This window comes from Cinclus cinclus, chromosome 8 (genome assembly GCF_963662255.1).
Source record: "Cinclus cinclus chromosome 8, bCinCin1.1, whole genome shotgun sequence".
Lineage (NCBI taxonomy): Eukaryota > Metazoa > Chordata > Aves > Passeriformes > Cinclidae > Cinclus > Cinclus cinclus.
Window position 1 is genome coordinate 10,122,556 of NC_085053.1, and position 16,615 is coordinate 10,139,170.

General features: G+C 39.9%; 1 protein-coding gene across 2 annotated transcripts in view; it reads left to right on the forward strand.

Moving 5' to 3' along the window:
* Window positions 1-16,615, forward strand: part of VAV3 (vav guanine nucleotide exchange factor 3) — a 150,297-nt gene that overhangs the window by 89,950 nt on the left and 43,732 nt on the right. Inside the window, exons 18-19 of one of the 2 annotated variants that reach the window (XM_062497230.1) lie at window positions 7,332-7,354; window positions 10,313-10,358. In XM_062497230.1, coding sequence (XP_062353214.1) covers window positions 7,332-7,354; window positions 10,313-10,358 — 69 coding nt within the window. Of the gene's footprint in view, window positions 1-7,331; window positions 7,355-9,410; window positions 9,437-10,312; window positions 10,359-16,615 lie in introns of both variants that reach the window. The other variant, XM_062497231.1, reaches the window with a different exon arrangement.

The window sequence follows — 16,615 nt, forward strand, 5'->3', positions numbered from 1 at the left end:
TCTCTTCTCTTTTCTTCTGTGCAAAGACTCCCTGATTGCTGTAGCTGTCATACAAGACAGGGGAGCTGTGTATCTCCAATCTGCTCTTGAGGCAGGAGAACAGGAGGTGCTGAGCTGTGTCTTTCCTTACAGTCTGCTCTGTGATCATAGCTACAAAAACCAACTCTAAACTGCAGCTCTTGCCATACTTTCCCTTGCTTTATTCCACAATGAGCATGGAAAGGACAACGGATTTTACTTACTTTGCTCAAAATGTGTCATCCCTCCTACTGGTAAAGGGACTTTGGCCAATGAGTAGTAAAGGAAATCCTCAGGTTTTTCTCTACTGTTTTCCACTTTTACTCTTTATTTGCCTTTGTAAAAGAAAGAATTGTTGATTGAGCAGTGCTGGCCATTCCTAATATGCACAGACCAAGGAAAGGTTTAGGGAGGAGTTTGACCGGTACCTGCTTCCCTGTATGGGCTGCAGAGGGATGAGACAATTCAGACTCTCTGAAATACTGGTTAGTGAAACTTGAATTGATTTTTGGAGCTGTCTTTTAGTTATTCCAGAGCTATGTTGAGAAATGAGATCTCCCATAAATTATCTTTTGTGTCTGCTAAGCTGTGAAATGTTATTGAAGGCATGCAGACATAAAGATAGAATGTAAAATTCAACATGTTAGCTGCACTTTGTGGAATAAGCATACTCCATAGGCACAAAATCCTAACATGTCTTTAATTTTGAATACTTTTCTTTTGAAATATTTGAGAAATTAATTCATGATAAATATAATATTTTTTAGCAGTGTCATTTGCTGCTCCTGTGGGAAATGAGCAAAGGCTTGTACAGCAGCAAAATGCCTGGAACACTTATTGTACTGCCGTGTTTGGTGGGTTGATTTCTTTGGCTTGTTTTTTGTTTTTTTTTTTTTTTTTTCTCCACAGATTTTTTTCTAGGGGACCATTACAGCCTTTTTCACAGGGTATAATGTACATGAAACAGAATCATCCTTTTGGGAAACTGGACATTATTGTTCCCCAGTCATGTGGTATTAATTATGGCCACAGACATGGAATATACATCTATATATGTGTAGATATATATATATTTTCTGTTTAATCTGGTGTCATTTTGCCAGTGCCATTCCAGATGCTTTGCTGCAAAGTGCAGATCCTCTGTGTATTACACAGTGTCCAGGAATGATGCTCCTTGCTTGATCTTGTTAAACTTTCTTGTGGAGGCCCATAGGTCTGCCACGGCTCTGCCTGCAGCCCTAACCCCCCCTAGCAGCCTACCCTTTCTTCCTTTCTTTTTTGATGTTTGATCTTGTTAATGCTTTTGCATGGCTTCCCTATTTGGAAATGTCTCACTGCTTTTCAGAGTGTTAGAACAGTGAGTTCTCTGTGAACATGCAGATGTTACTTCAGGCTTTTGTGAGAGGTCTTGACTGAACTGCTTCTCTATGTTAAATTACTTTGACTTCTTAATAGTATATTCTCCAAGTAGAACGAATTTCAATTTTTAAAATTATCTTTTTATAAGTTTATGTTTTCTATGTTTCAAATAATTTTCATTCCTATTCTGTAGACCTCTTGTACTTCTAGGGGCTTATTTGAAAAAAGGTGATCAGAGTTCAAAGCACTGAAGTGGGAATACGCCATTAGGTTTCTCAAAGGCATTTGAATTTTCCTCAGCAGTTTCTGGTTTTGTAAAGTTTAAGACTCTGTTTTCTTTATAGACCATGGGCAGATGTTTTTGCCAGCCTTTCTGAAATGATGCTTAGAACTTTCCTGAGTGGATTAAATCTTTTTAAATTTCATTGCAAGTTGCACATTGTGAAAATTCAAAAGACAGACATCCAAAGATAGATGAAACCTTTTGAATTACAAAATTAAGTGTCAGATTTAGATGATACACTTAGGAGAGAAACATTGACAAAATCTGAAGATAGATTGCTGTGTTCTCATGCTATGCCTTATACACAAACATATGCCAGTTCTTCAGATGTTTTGCTTCAAAGGCAGCCAGTTCAGCAGATTGTAGAAATTTTAGTGATAAAAGATGCAGAGTTAATCAGTTGAATTAATAAACAGAACAAAACGTTTGCATTTAGCCCTTGGGGTTTTCTAGGTTGCTGTTCCTGCCCCTGCTGCTGTAAATCAGCAGTGCTGGTTGAAGTCTTCTATGCTCGTTTCTGTCGTTATTGATTTAACCACTTTTTCCCCCCTTAAAATGCTGTCCTGTACATCCTCAAATAATCCTCTACATTTTCATATATTTTGCTTTTCTGCCCCATTACTTAATCTTTCTGTGATTTAGAATCCTTGCTAATGTTCTGATGAATTTGAGTCTGATTGCACAATCTTAAACAGACTGTATTAAATCCTTGAGCACAAGGATTAGAAAATGGATGCACATATTTCTGTGACAGGCCATTTATAAAGACATATGTAGTGTTCTTTTCTCTGCTGGCTATGAGGGCATCTCCTTTCCCTTGTCACATCTTCTGGCTTCTCAACTGCATTCCTATATCTTATTTCATGGCACAGAGCAATTTCACTCATCTGGTGATGCTTTCCCACTGGCTGGAAGGGTTTGTGTCTGGGAATGCTTAAGACTGGGGCCTTGGGTAAGCAAGCATGAGTAAGATACACCTGTAGTAGCCAAAGGGAGAAGCTGTATCCCTTGTTGTTCCCACTGTTATTGTACAGACTGTTCTGAGTCCCTTGCAATTTCTTCAGAGGTCTCATAGGATTGACAAAACAGTATCACTCTGCCCAGAACATACTGAAGAACTCCAGTCTGTTTCCTAGTCTAAACCAGCAGAATTAACAATTCATTTTAATTACCACGCTGGAATTTTTCCAAGTCCATCAAATTATGTTTAATTAAGTATTCTTAGGCAAATGCTTGCTGCTTCTACTGACTATTGAATATTTGAATTAGAGAAACCTCCAATGATTCTAGAATCTGAAAGTGTTTTGAATTTTTTAAGTATACTGCCAAACCCACAGAATTTTCTTCTTTTTATTGCTTTTCCCAGGGAATGTTAAAGGTGTGTCTCATCAGGTCATAAATAGATTAGAAAAACATTATATGGTCATTTTTATAGTAAATCTTAATTTATGCATGATTTCTTTAATTTCATTTTAAAAGGTACTATATTTCTTTAGCTGGAAAAGAAGTTGTTCAACTGTGAGATGAACTTAAAAAACAATGTTGGCATGTGAATAGGTTAAGTTTAGAATTGCTTTCATACAGTAATGTGCATGCCCAATGATACAGTCCATGCTGTTCATGTCCTAATTGCTTGCTGCAGCATATTAGAGATTATTCATGAAAAGCCTGTGGTCTTGACATCTCAAAAGAAAACAGCAGTTTTCACTATTTACGTTTTTGCTGACTTAATCAATAGTTGAAAAGTTGCTGGCTCTCCTCCAAACCTCTCGTGTCAACTGAATTGACAAGTAAATGCTCAAATCTCACAAAGCTCATTGGAGTTACAGCACTTTTTAAAAAAAAAAACTGCAACAGCAGTTGAGCTGTATTGCTTAACTAATGTTTCTTGCTCAACCTGAACAAAAGCCAGTTAGGGCACTTGATGTTTTTTAGGGTCCTACAGTGTGGTACATCTGGGTCACATTTCTAATTTTGTTCTGATTGAGTCATAACTGGCTAAGTGACTGGAAAGGAGCACGTAATCTCACAGGTCCTTCCAAGGGACTTAGTTTATAGTTCCTGCATTTTAAATATTTTGAGGTTTCTTTTAAAATAGAAAGGTGAGTAGCTTATTACATATACTTTTTATTTACTCCATTTAGTTAGCATGTAAATGCAGCTGCTTTGTGGCATCCCTGAAGAGCAGCTTATTCCCATTTTCTGAGCTGTGTTCCCTCACTTACAGAGGCCAGCTGCTGCTCTTGCTTCTCTAGTAAAATATGGTTATCAAAATGTGACCCAATGGTAATATGGCCTCAGTGAATAAACAAGAAAACGCCCAAAACTGCGCTGAACTATGGCATTAATTATGTGTCTGTCAGAACTGAGGACTTGCTTGATGATTTCATTGGCACACTGGTGGTGAGCAGGAACTTGAATTAAAGTTGTCATGTGTAAAATATCTGCTGGTAGATATCCTCAGACATTATCCCCCCCCCCCCCCCAAAAAAAAAAAAAATAGAAAAGAAGGTTTTCTTGGTCTTGTACTTGTGCAGTGTTTGGAAAACAGGTCTTTCATGAGGACCTCATACAAATATTTCAATACAGAATATTCTGAAATACAGGCATATTTAAACTGTAATGAAATAACAGGACAAGTCTTTTTGAATAGGCTTATAGGTGGAAATACAGATCCTGGGTATTGTTTTCTATTACTGAAAGCCACAAATGGCATTTTGGTCCATCAGTGTTGGTTTTCTTTTTAATCCAAATCCCTCACTTTTCTTTTAATGAAACTTATTTTACATGAAAGATCAGAAGTATTTGTTGTCTTCTCATGTAGTGATTTCTTGAACCCAGTTACTCAGTTATTGGAAGTTAATCACTGAATTTCCTAGTTATTATAAAAACCTTTGGGGTGCTCTGATCACCAAGTGGAACTCATTCATCTAGTTGGATTTGGGATATTTTCTAGAGGTAAAAATAATAATATTCAACAGAAATACTTAAAAATAATTTATTCCCATTGGAGGATAGAACAACATTTCCATTTCAACTTTTTGATAAAGGATCTGTTGAAATAGATGTCTTTAGAATATATAAAAGAAGGACCCCCCCCCCCCCCCCAAGACTGGATTTGAAGTTTAGGCCTCATTTGCAACTTCTTACTTATATGACTTCCCTTCATTTGAAGTCATTTATGATGCTGAGATCCAACATTCAAAAGAGGAGATTTTATTCAAATTTTGGCAAAAATTCTGAAAGGCATATCAGATCATGAAATACCAAAATGATATTAAATTTCAGCAGCACTTGGGCAACTAATTCCCTTTGGCTGCTTAGAAAATCTCAACAGACTACCTGCATCTCCTCCTTGGGGCAGGCTTATATTTTCCTTCTCTTTGCTCCCTCTACAAATGCAAACTGCTCCTTGTGGAAAGATTATAACGAATCGCAGGAGTGCTCTCTGTGCTGTGCTTGCTCTGTTGAGCTGTGCTGAGCTGTGCTGTGCTCTCTGTCCTGTTGTATGCTGAGCTGAGCTGTGCTGTGTTGAGCTCTGCTGTGCTCTCTGTCCTGTCTTGTGCTGTGTTGAGCTCTGCTGTGCTCTCTGTCCTGTCTTGTGCTGTGTTGAGCTGTGCTGTGCTCTCTGTCCTGTCCTGTCCTGTGCTGTATTGATCTGTGTTGAGCTGTGCTTGCTGTGTTGAGCTGTGCTGTGCTGAGCTGAGCTGTGCTCTGTCCTGTCGTATGCTGAGCTGAGCTGTGCTGTGTTGAGCTCTGCTGTGCTCTCTGTCCTGTCTTGTGCTGTGCTGAGCTGTGCTGTGCTCTCTATCCTGTGCTGTGCTGAGCTGTGTTGAGCTGTGCTGTGCTGTTTTGAGCTGTGCTGTGCTCTCTATCCTGTGCTGTGCTGAGCTGTGTTGAGCTGTGCTGTGCTGTTTTGAGCTGTGCTGTGCTCTCTGTCCTGTCCTGTCCTGTGCTGTATTGATCTGTGTTGAGCTGTGCTTGCTATGTTGAGCTGTGCTGTGCTGAGCTGAGCTGTGCTCTGTCCTGTCGTATGCTGAGCTGAGCTGTGCTGTGCTCTCTATCCTGTGCTGTGCTGAGCTGTGTTGAGCTGTGCTGTGCTCTCTATCCTGTGCTGTGCTGAGCTGTGTTGAGCTGTGCTGTGCTCTCTATCCTGTGCTGTGCTGAGCTGTGTTGAGCTGTGCTGTGCTCTCTATCCTGTGCTGTGCTGTGTTGAGCTGAGCTGTGCTGTCCTGTGCTGTGCTGTGTTGAGCTGAGCTGTGCTGTGCTGTGTTGAGCTGAGCTGTGCTGTCCTGTGCTGTGCTGTGTTGAGCTGAGCTGTGCTGTCCTGTCCTGTGCTGTGCTCTCTGTCCTGTCCTGTGCTGTGCTCTCTGTCCTGTCCTGTGCTGTGCTGTGCTCTCTGTCCTGTCCTGTGCTGTGCTGTGCTCTCTGTCCTGTGCTGTGCTGTGCTCTCTGTCCTGTCCTGTGCTGTGCTGCGTTGAGCTCTGCTGTGCTCTCTGTCCTGTCCTGTGCTGTGTTGAGCTGAGCCGAGCTGTGCTGTGTCGTGTTGAGCTGTGCTGTGCTGTGTCGTGTTGAGCTGTGCTGTGCTGTGTCGTGTTGAGCTGTGCTGTGCTGGCAGGACTGTGGGTGTACGTGAGCGGAGCTGTGCCAGGCCCTGGCACGCCAGGGCTTTTGTTTTCCCACACTCCACTGCTTAAAGCTACCTTTCCTAGTGGAACTGAAGGGGACTTGCAGTTAAAGTTTATTATCTGTTTTACTGTGGGTATGTCAGAAGTTATTGCAGTAAAAGTTGTCTGGTGTTCTGAAGTACAGAGACCAGGCCCGTGCAGCTGGTGCTGGGCCTCGGCAGCGTGTGTAGTGTGAGGCACACAGGGGCAAACACAGCTTTGGTAAGGCACCCACCCGAAATCCAGAGTGCTATAGCCCAAATACCTGCTATCAGACTAGGCATTCAAAGGGCATGGAAAAAGGATATCTTCTTTTGTGCCTTTTGTGATGTCTGGTGGTGTGTGTGTGCTAAAGTGTCACTGGCTTTATTCAGTCTTTCTGATGTGCCACAGGATATTTTCCCTAATTTTTAAGCAGTACCACAAAACTTGTAGTAAAATCAAATAAAGCAGCAGAGGCATTAGTCTCTGGTATACCAATGCAATGCGATATTGAGCATGAAACATAGAACACTTAGAAGCGAAAGGTATGAAGGGTTTGATACACCTTGATACACCTTGTCACGCTGGAAAGACAGAGGGGGAAAAAAAAAGTGTGAGCTCGACTTGCACTGAATTGTAGCTCTGAGTTCCCAAGGAGTCAGAGCTGATAAACTGCAGCGTCTGTCGGAGCCGTTCCCGGAGCCGTTCCCGGAGCCGTTCCCGGAGCCGTTCCCGGAGCCGTTCCCGGAGCCGTTCCCGGAGCCGTTCCCGGAGCCGTTCCCGGAGCCGTTCCCGGAGCCGTTCCCGGAGCCGTTCCCGGCCATGGGCGCAGCCCGGCGGGGCCAATGAGCGCGGCGGGGTTTGCACAACAGCGCCCGGCGCGCCCGGGCTCGGGGCGGCTGCACCGCTCCCGTGGCTAAAGAAGGCAGCGGGGCTTTCTGTAACAGCACACGCTCAGATTGCTCTAGAAAAGGTGCACAGATTGCAACCAACAATAATGCCAATTTTTACTTATGTTTCAGACCATGGCAACGTGAAACACGAGGTAAGGATTCGTTTTATTTGGCATGTGATGTTTGTTTTGTTGATGACATAAGAGCTCCTTATTACTCGGCGTACATGCTGATGGAGAAGGTACGTTTTTCTTCTGGGTTTGGAAACAGATTTCTTTAGAGTGCTGTAGAAGTTGTCTAAGCAACAGAGTACTCATGATTAAATATGAATGTCTTCTGCTCAAAATGTGAATTAAACTTGCAGCAAAATGACAGTGCTGAGAGCCCTGAAAGGGGTGGAAGTGCTTTTTTAAGAAACAGGTAAGAAAACATTGTTTCACAGCTGGTGGTTAGATCCTTACTGTACCTAGACAAAATCTGGCTGTAGCGTTAAAAGTATTCTCTTTTTTTCTTTTTTTTTTTTTCTCTGCCACGCCAGAGAACTGTGGTGTGATGGATTGACAGGACAGAGTTTACCTCTTCATGTGAAAGGACTATGGTTGCAGAGGTGTCCTGTGGTATGAGTTTATGTAATCTGGAGAGAACATTTGAGTGGGACCTGAACAGAGCAGCTGCTGTGATGCACCCAGTGTAGCTTGCTGTCAGCCTAGGAAGGTTATTCTTTTGGCCAGCTCTTGGGGCCTCTTCACTGTTGTACAGGAGGGCACAGCAGCTGGGTTTTGTCCCGTCTGACAGAGGAGAGGCAGCACTTCAGACCTAGAGCATGATAGTTTCTAGCTCTATTTTAGATCAGAAGTTTATAGTAATTGCTTAAATGACATGCCAGTTATGAACAGCATGTGAGTGTAAATGTTGCTGCTCTCCCATAAGCATGGCTGTGTTTGATGCTGTCACTTAACAGGGAGAATGGGAGGATGTTATTGCTGACATGGCTGGTGCAGGGGTAGCTGTGTGCAGGGCTGACCATGTCTGTGCTCTCTGGTGTTTGAGCTGTTTGGGTGTCACTGGAACCCCAGGCAGCACTGGGGCTGCCAGATCTGCACCCTCTGGTGAGCTCCAGGGATGTGGGCCCCAGGCAGGCTCCTGTTCCTGGGATCCTGCAGGGGAATCATGCGGTGATGGGGGAGCTCCGGCATTGGAGAGGGGTGTGCTTCCTGTGCCCATCCCCAGCCCCTGCCTGTTCTCCTCAGTGCATCCTCAGCTGTGCCTCTGGCCACGTGCTGCCCAGCCTTTTGTGTCTCTGCCTTGACAGATGTGCTGAGTAAGGGCACTCTCAATTTTGGGAATCACAGTGTGATCCGTTTGCCTGATACCTTTTCAGTCCTGCAGCTGGCAGGCAAGGCTGGAGAGCTGTGAGCAGGTCATCTACTGGGCTTAGTGGACAAGGCTTCCTAAAGCTAGCTGTGGTGACCATACTGTGTCTGGATGAAAAAACAGGTATACTGTTTTTTCTTCTTAGGAAAAAAAAGGCCTCCTTTCTGAAGCTATTGATTTGCTATTGCTTATTGAGTTGATCCAAAACATCAGGATCAGGATTACATTAATTTTTACCAAGACTCCTATTTAAGTGACTGCTTTAATTCTCTTTGTGCAAAAGAAAAGCATGGATGAGGAACTGTCATTTTGGAAAACATGGATTTAACTTTCATACCAGTAAAGTAAAGAATCTACTGGTAAATCAGTATGTTTAAAGGTATTGAGCATTTTTTCATACCCATCAAAAACTATTTCCTTAAAACAGTTTTCCAGCCATATTTTGGTGTATATGACTTGAGTTATCACAGTCCCTCTGTTTTTATTCCAGTTAAGCATTTCTCTGTCTCCCTTTGTATATTTCAGAGTCCTGCCCCTTTCCCTTTCTTGTGCAAATCTGTGGTTGCTCACCAATCTGCATCAATCTGTATCAGTAACATGGCTTCCATCTATAAAAAACAATGTAGGATATAATTGAGCATTTTGCTTTTATCCAGTACTACTATCTTCATTGTGGCAGCAGATTTAAATTTTTATTCTATCCACTACAGATGAAGCAAATCTTGTATCCTTTCTTTAATTGGACTTGTGGGGTACAGAGAGAATATGACCAAGGACTTGAGAGTTTGAAAGCTGTTTTCAAACCAAGCTTTTGATTTTGCTTGCCTGCTACAGGGCTTGGTAATTTGGTTATGCCTCAGGTTACTGCTTTCTGGCTTGCCTTGGTGTGTGTCCTGCATCAGCTTATATCAACGGCGAGTAAATCAGGGCAACCTAATTGCTCCCTTTGTTATGCAACATGCCTTTCTCTGCTTGGTTTGATTAAAGAATAAATAAATGCATGAACCATCATGCAAGTTACCAGATATAACAAGTTTGCAAAAGCAGATTAGTCGTTCACAGATATGCATTATTTCACATTGAAATTTCCAGGGATCCATAGTAAGTGCCTTAATGTATAAAATATAGAAAAGAAATTGAAATAATCTGAGTCTTGTCAGAGAGTTTCTGATTTCACAAAACTCTGGTTCCTCCAATTTTAGAGAGACAGATGAGTTCCTAAATAAATTTAAGTACTTGCCCAGAAAAAAAAAAACAAACCAAAATTAAGCATTCCATAGGGAATTGTAGTTAGCTTCAGTTTAAAGTAGAAATACTGAAAGTTTCTACCTTTTTAAAGCAATGCAAGTGGCATTGACTTTTATGTTGGTGGATGTTATCTGGGGCAGATAATGCGAGACTGCATGTTTTTCCCCTAGCCTATTCAGAAATGATTAAAAAAGACGATTGTTCTTAGTATCAAAAAATGTTGATGTATGAACAAACCTTCTGTGGACTGAGATTTTTTCAGCCTAGTGTCAGAAAAAACAGGATATGTGAAAAAGTCATCAACATTGCTAAGAATATTTTTCAAAGTGTGATCTTTCTACAAGATAAAGATAATTGTGTTTGGTAGTTGGGGGAAATAACTTAAGAAAACCAGCTTTGCCTAGTAGATTGTGGTAATGAAAGGATTTAAGTGAGCCTCCATGAAAACATGTTTATTCATATCCTTGATTCTTATTTTTGCTTTGCAGAAACGAACAAATGGAATTAGAAGAAGCTCTAGACACGTGGACTCAGGTTTGTGTCATGACTTTAATACTTAAACATTAAATAAAAAGAGTAAGAAAGCTGTAACTTGGTTTGTTAAGTTGCATTGTGAGTTCTATTACCATGCACACAATGCTGAGGACTTGACTGCTGAAGTCATGAAGGTCTAAAGTGATTGCTCTGTTTATGATTTCAAAGGTAAGGTCAGCTGGTTGAACTCTTAATTTTTTTTTCCTCCTTGTTTTTTCTTTAAGTAGAGCTCTGGTTCTATTTGAACAACAAAATGCCTCTGGGCTTTCAGTTAATATGACCCACCCTATACTGTACTCTGTAGTTTTAAAAGAAATAACTAAGGGATGATTAGCAGACAGTTGCTTATAAAGCTCAGATTCTAAGTCTTCAGGTTGTGGGTATTCTCAGCTCTTAACTGTAGTGGTGCTTGGTGCTTAACTGTATGAGTTACCTTTCTGAAAGACATACACCTATTGCAGTTTTATATTGATTTTCAAAGTGATTTTATTTTTCTTGTTGGTTTATAGTAGATACTTCTGTGGAATCATGGCAGCAGCAGCCCTTAGAAAAATTAAATGCTTGGTTATAGGTTGTGTACTCAAGTGGGTGAACATTTCCTCTGGAGACCCATTATGTGTCTGTGTAAAATATTCAATGTTTTTCAGAGTAACTGTGTGATATTTTTAGTGTCATTTTTTTACAGTAATTACATTTTGTTCCTTTATGCTTCTTGTATAGTTTAATTACCAGAGATTTGTTATGCAGATATTATTTGGAATAAAAGTAAGCTGTGGATTATTAAATATTTCTAGATGTGGACATCTGAGAATGGTTGAGTTAAACATTAAACAGGATGGCAATTCTGTACACCACATTATAGCCTGGCAGAGCTAAGCACTTTTCAAAAAGTAGGAGTGCTGGTTGTGCCACTAGCATTGCAGCTGCCTTGGCTTGGAAAGTCTAAATGTTGTAACTAGCTGAAGGAGACCACACCTTTCTTACTCACGTACCTTTGACATGTTTTGGAACACGTATCCTCGCTTTGTTCCCTCTAGCAAAATAAACCTGCTTCATGGTTCTAGAAATTGTTCTGTATGTCCTGACTACTGCAGTCATAAAAGAAAAAAATGAGCGCCCTGTAACTCTGAAAATTATTGCAGTCAGAGGGGAAAACATCAAGGGTAGGAATTAAATAATGCAGTAGGGGATGATTACTTCCAAGTGTTTGCTAGCAAGGCTGAGTTCTTCCCATTCATTGGTGCACGTTGCAGTGGAGTGTAATTGTGTGCTTGAAGAATAGCCCTTATAGGGCTAGAGTCATAGAAGGTCAAGTAATTTAGCCTTGAGAGCCTTTTGAGTATACTGGTGATTTTACTTGCTGTTGAAGTTTCATAGAGGTATTTGCAGGATCTTTTTGTACAAGGATACTTTAAAAGTAGTTCTTATTGAAGACTAAGTACCATTGAAATCACCAAAAGTAGTTGAATTAAGTAGGTGTTTAAAAGCTGTGTGTAGCCAATGCCCAAAATACAGTTCTGCTTGCCCCCTGCTTTGTCCATTTACCTACACAGAACAGTTCTTGAGTTGTTGGGGTAATCTTGTTATGGAGTGAAGTTCTTGGTCCTCATAATATTTTTGAAAGCCAAAAGAAATGCAGAACATTTGCATGAACTTTAAGTCACTTTATTGGAGAGATGACTCTAGAAGACTTCTTACAGAATTGCTTCTGACATTTTAAAGGTTTTAAATAAATAATCATGAGAAATATATTACATACTAATGTGCTCTGTACATACACTGTTGGTTTTCAAATGAAATGAGCATTTGGTTTGCATTTTGTCAGGATAGACATTCTGGGTCCTCCTTTAACTTGGTAGGTATAACCTTTAAAATCTTTGGTAAACTCCTGGCATCTATTTTGCATAATCTAAGTACTACTGTTCATCAGATTGCACATTGCCTTGAGAGACAGATGCTATCCAGAGGGCAGCACTTGGAGATCAGTCATGTCAGGCATACATTACTGCATTGAGCCTCAGAGCTTCCCAAAAGCACTGACATGAGAAATTCTGAAGTCTGAGCACCAGGATGCTCTTTTTGCTGAGAGGTGGTTAAAAGGTTGTCTCTCCAGACTGTTTTGTCTTTAGAAGGTTTGGGCTGCTGCTGCAACCAGTGCTGCAGCCACTGATGTGATGGTGCTGAAGCATGGGTGCTAGGTTAGGGAGCAGAAACTTGCTGTGAATCAATAACCAATGGAGTTTGGTATCATCAGTAAATACAAATACTTTGGTTTGCAACTTGTCAAGATTGTTCTATTACGTGTGTCTTGGCTATTTTAGTAAGGAGTCATGAATAGCACGGTCAAGTTAATGCATTGGTGCTTTTTTATGCTTAGAGTCAAATTCAACTTCTGTTGACACAGCTTAACCCAGAATGAAAAATAATTTAAATTTGATGAGAAGTAGTACAAGTTGAAGGATGGTCTAAACAAAAACAATGGGAAGATACTGGATTAAAATTTCTTGTTTCCTGCTGGTAAAGCTCATTGATGAAGGAGCCTATCTAGCTGAAGAACTCCAAAGGCAATTAGTTTATGGCATTTTCACTTGTGTTTCTTTGAAGTTGGGTTAAAAGTTTTGACAGTGACAGTTCCCTCCTCGAGATTTGCTTTGTGCTGAATAAGAAAGAAGGGTAAAAGGAAAAATGATTAATGGATGATGAAGCAGAGAAATTCCCATGGAATGAAAGCAGTCATGGGAAAAGCATGTGTACAACAAGAAAAGTGTGCAGAAACTGTACAGGTGAAGAAAAGACTGGAAATCCTACTAAAAATGGCTTTGTCTTTATGCTGTGAACTAGGCCTGCAGTTCAGTTGCAGAGAGCCTCCTGAATTACTTCATCTACTAAGTTTTATTGGGACAGGTTTTAAATAACCTTTCTTTAGATTAAGCAGGACATAATAAATGCCATTGATGAAATAAACTGTGGCTGTAGAACAACATGATTCTGCTTATGATCAGACTGGTGTCTGTTTTTTCATAGGATGGGCATGTGAAATTATTATATGAAATTTTATTCTCATGTAGGGAATATGTTTAAGCATGGAAAATGCACTATTGGCTTAAATGACAAATGAAGCATTCATATGTATATTCATAAGCACAAATTCTTATTGAATCCATGAGAAGGATGATGCTCTCTGACCAATGTTTTTAATGGGAATAATTTTGTATTTATTTTAATACGAGTAAAAATTACAGTCTTTCTCAGCTATTGAAATAATACAGTGAATGTTTATTGTCTTCTTTTTTTTTTTCAGTATAGAGTCTAAATGTGATAGATTCACAGCTTAGTGTTTTTGAAACTGGTTTTACCCTAAACACTTCTGCTAATATAAACACTGGAATTTTAATCTCTGAAGTGTGAAAGTGTATTTCATATCAGAAGGATGAACTTGGTAAAAATAGAATACTAGGAGCCTTATAGTCAAGATTCATTGTAGATTAGACTCAAAATCTGATCTGTGCAAGATCACTGCTGAGCATGTTCTGACTTCTTAAACAGCTGATTTCTTTATAAGCAAGGATTAAAGATTAGAAAACCTCAGTTCTGAACTGAGGGCCAGAACCAATATTTTTCCCTTCACAGAAAGTAAAATATTGTCTGACTTTTATGGGATAGAGGGACATAATGCCAGCAAGTCACGTATACAGTGCAATAGCTTGGGCAAATGTATTTTTCAGCCCAGGAATTCAAAGTTCAAATAATAATTCTAAAAAGAGGTATTTGTATTCCTGGTATGTGTCTGGTCCATAATTGCTTTGTGAGTCCTTTATTATTGGTTTTACACAGATTATTAAAACCCCTCAGGATCTGAAGAGAGTCAGTGGGTTTATGGCCTGAAGTATATGAATTAAACAAACAACAGTCTGTGTAGGGAGAAGTACAATACTGGAGATGTGTTTTTTTTCATTAGCTATTATGGGAAATAAGCTACTTTGTGCTTCGTATTTTGTTGAAATTGGGTTTTGGAATCTTTTTACTAGGTTGTGTCATTGTTATATGTGTGATTAGTAAGCAGTGATACAACATTCAGGAGTTTGTGTCGTGTGGTAGTGTTTGCGTCTTGTCTTTGGAGTAAAAATTAGGGGATAGGGTCATACTGGCATTTTTTCAGTTAAGAATGAAGCATGCTAGACTGTGAGATATTTCAACAAGTTCTTGCACAGTGTGCTCTATGATATGTAAGTCTAACTCTGAGTTCCATTTCAGTGCTACTCCAAATGTGTGCCCAGCCAAAAGCAAAATCTGGCTCAAACTCAAATGCTGGGATATCCCAACCAGCAGATAATACTTTGCCAAGTGTGCAGTTGTTATAGATAAAACTACTCTTTAACTAAGAATTTGGAGCATGTTGCACATTTTCTTGTTTTATTAAGCTATCCAGGTGCATCCTTAGTAGTCCTGATTGACTGTTGTCTTTCTCATTCAGCCTAGTACAGAGAATACCCAATTTCATGGATGAGAAAAGATAACCTTCTGCAGCATGAAGCCCAGTGCTGAAAACAGGCATTCAGGAATTTATTTCTCCACTTCAACAGTGGCAGCAGCTACCTGGGATTCTGGCTGTGGTTTAGGTGGCCCAGTAATGACTAACTGGCTGCCAGTATCAGTGTTGAGAACAAGAATGTATCTTGTATTTAAGCCACAGAAAAGGGTCTACCAAAAAAAACAAAACAAAAAAAGGCATTAAACAAGCATCCAATATTTCATGAGGAGTTGACTGATGTCATTGATAGTATCTCTTTATTAATTGATAGTATCTCTTTGTTAGGGTTGTCTTCATCAGGATGAATTAGACCAAGTAGCATCATTTCGGTAAAGGAATTCCTGTGTATAGAATCAAGAAATACATTGATAGGTGTTTTTCATATACATTTAATGCTGTTATTTAATAATATTTCCTGTAAATAAAATGTAAGACTGAATAGCAATCCCTCAAGTACTAGAATATACATGTGGCATTCTTTCCAGCCTTAGACACTGTTAACATGGAACATAATGATGTGTTTTAATGGCTGGACAAAATGAGTGTGACTAAATTAAATTGAGGAAGGCCAGAAGGGATACTGGAGCAAAGAGAAATATTTTATGAAACTTCCTCCAGTGAATAAATAGTTGTTTGACAAAGTTGGAGGTCTTTTATAATGTTTGTGGAGTGTTAGATTTAATGAGTAACTTAAGACATCACTGCATTGTAATGTTTTAAGCAAGCTACAGAACCGAAAACAAGGTTTGATTTTACATATATGTGACACACGTTTAACTTTTGACTGGGTTTTATTCAGCTGTGGGCACTTTTTCCTTCTCTACACTGCATCTAAACACTTTGTTCAAGGTACCTATAATGTATCCATGTCTCTAGGAATCTTTGTGGAGCAGAGGAATTGCAGGTCAGAAGGGGTTTAACAGGGCAGCTGGGAGCACACTCGCTGCAAAGAGAACATTCCTGGGCAGGAGGGATGTGATGCTGCTTACTGACCCAGCATGGAATCCTGGAGTTCTTTGAGGGACTTTGATTGCAGCTCTAACCTGACCATCTCTTGGTATTGATAGACTTGTTCAAGCACGTTTTACATCAAGTGGCTGCGATGGGGTTGGTGTTTGAGACCAGAGCCAGTGAATTTCTCTGTGGTTCCATATCATGGGACAGCTTCTCTCACCTGGGCCTCAAGAGCAGTGAATTCAGAGATAAAATGAATTGTGTGGCCTAATTTGTGAGATTAAATTATCTCACATATTTATTAAAAATATGTATTACATTCAAGATCTTCGCCTTTTTTGCTTCACAGAATATTGAATTCCCTTTTTGTTGTGTTACAAGAAAAGACATGTCTAATGTTTTGCACCAAGAAATTTTCCACTAGTGTGTTTCTGGAAGGTGAAGCAGAGTTTTGTCTTCCAGTGAAGCATTTCAAATGCAGTTTAATGATTTTTATTTGGGTTACTTTATTTTAAATTAAAATTATTTTTACATTCCTGTTGGGGAGAGGTATTTGAAAGGTGCTGTCCCCTTGGCATCTCAGCAGTGAGCTAACATTCAGAGAAGAACATAGCCTTTAGCCTTTTCTTTTAATTAAACATCAGAAGACCCAGATGCCAAAGGGTGAAATGTATTTATTTTGTCAAACTCTTTCATCTTTGTCTGGTTGGATTGCAAGATTAGTTTGTAGTTGAGTGATTTAAACTCTTTTGTGTTATTGGATATGTTTTTG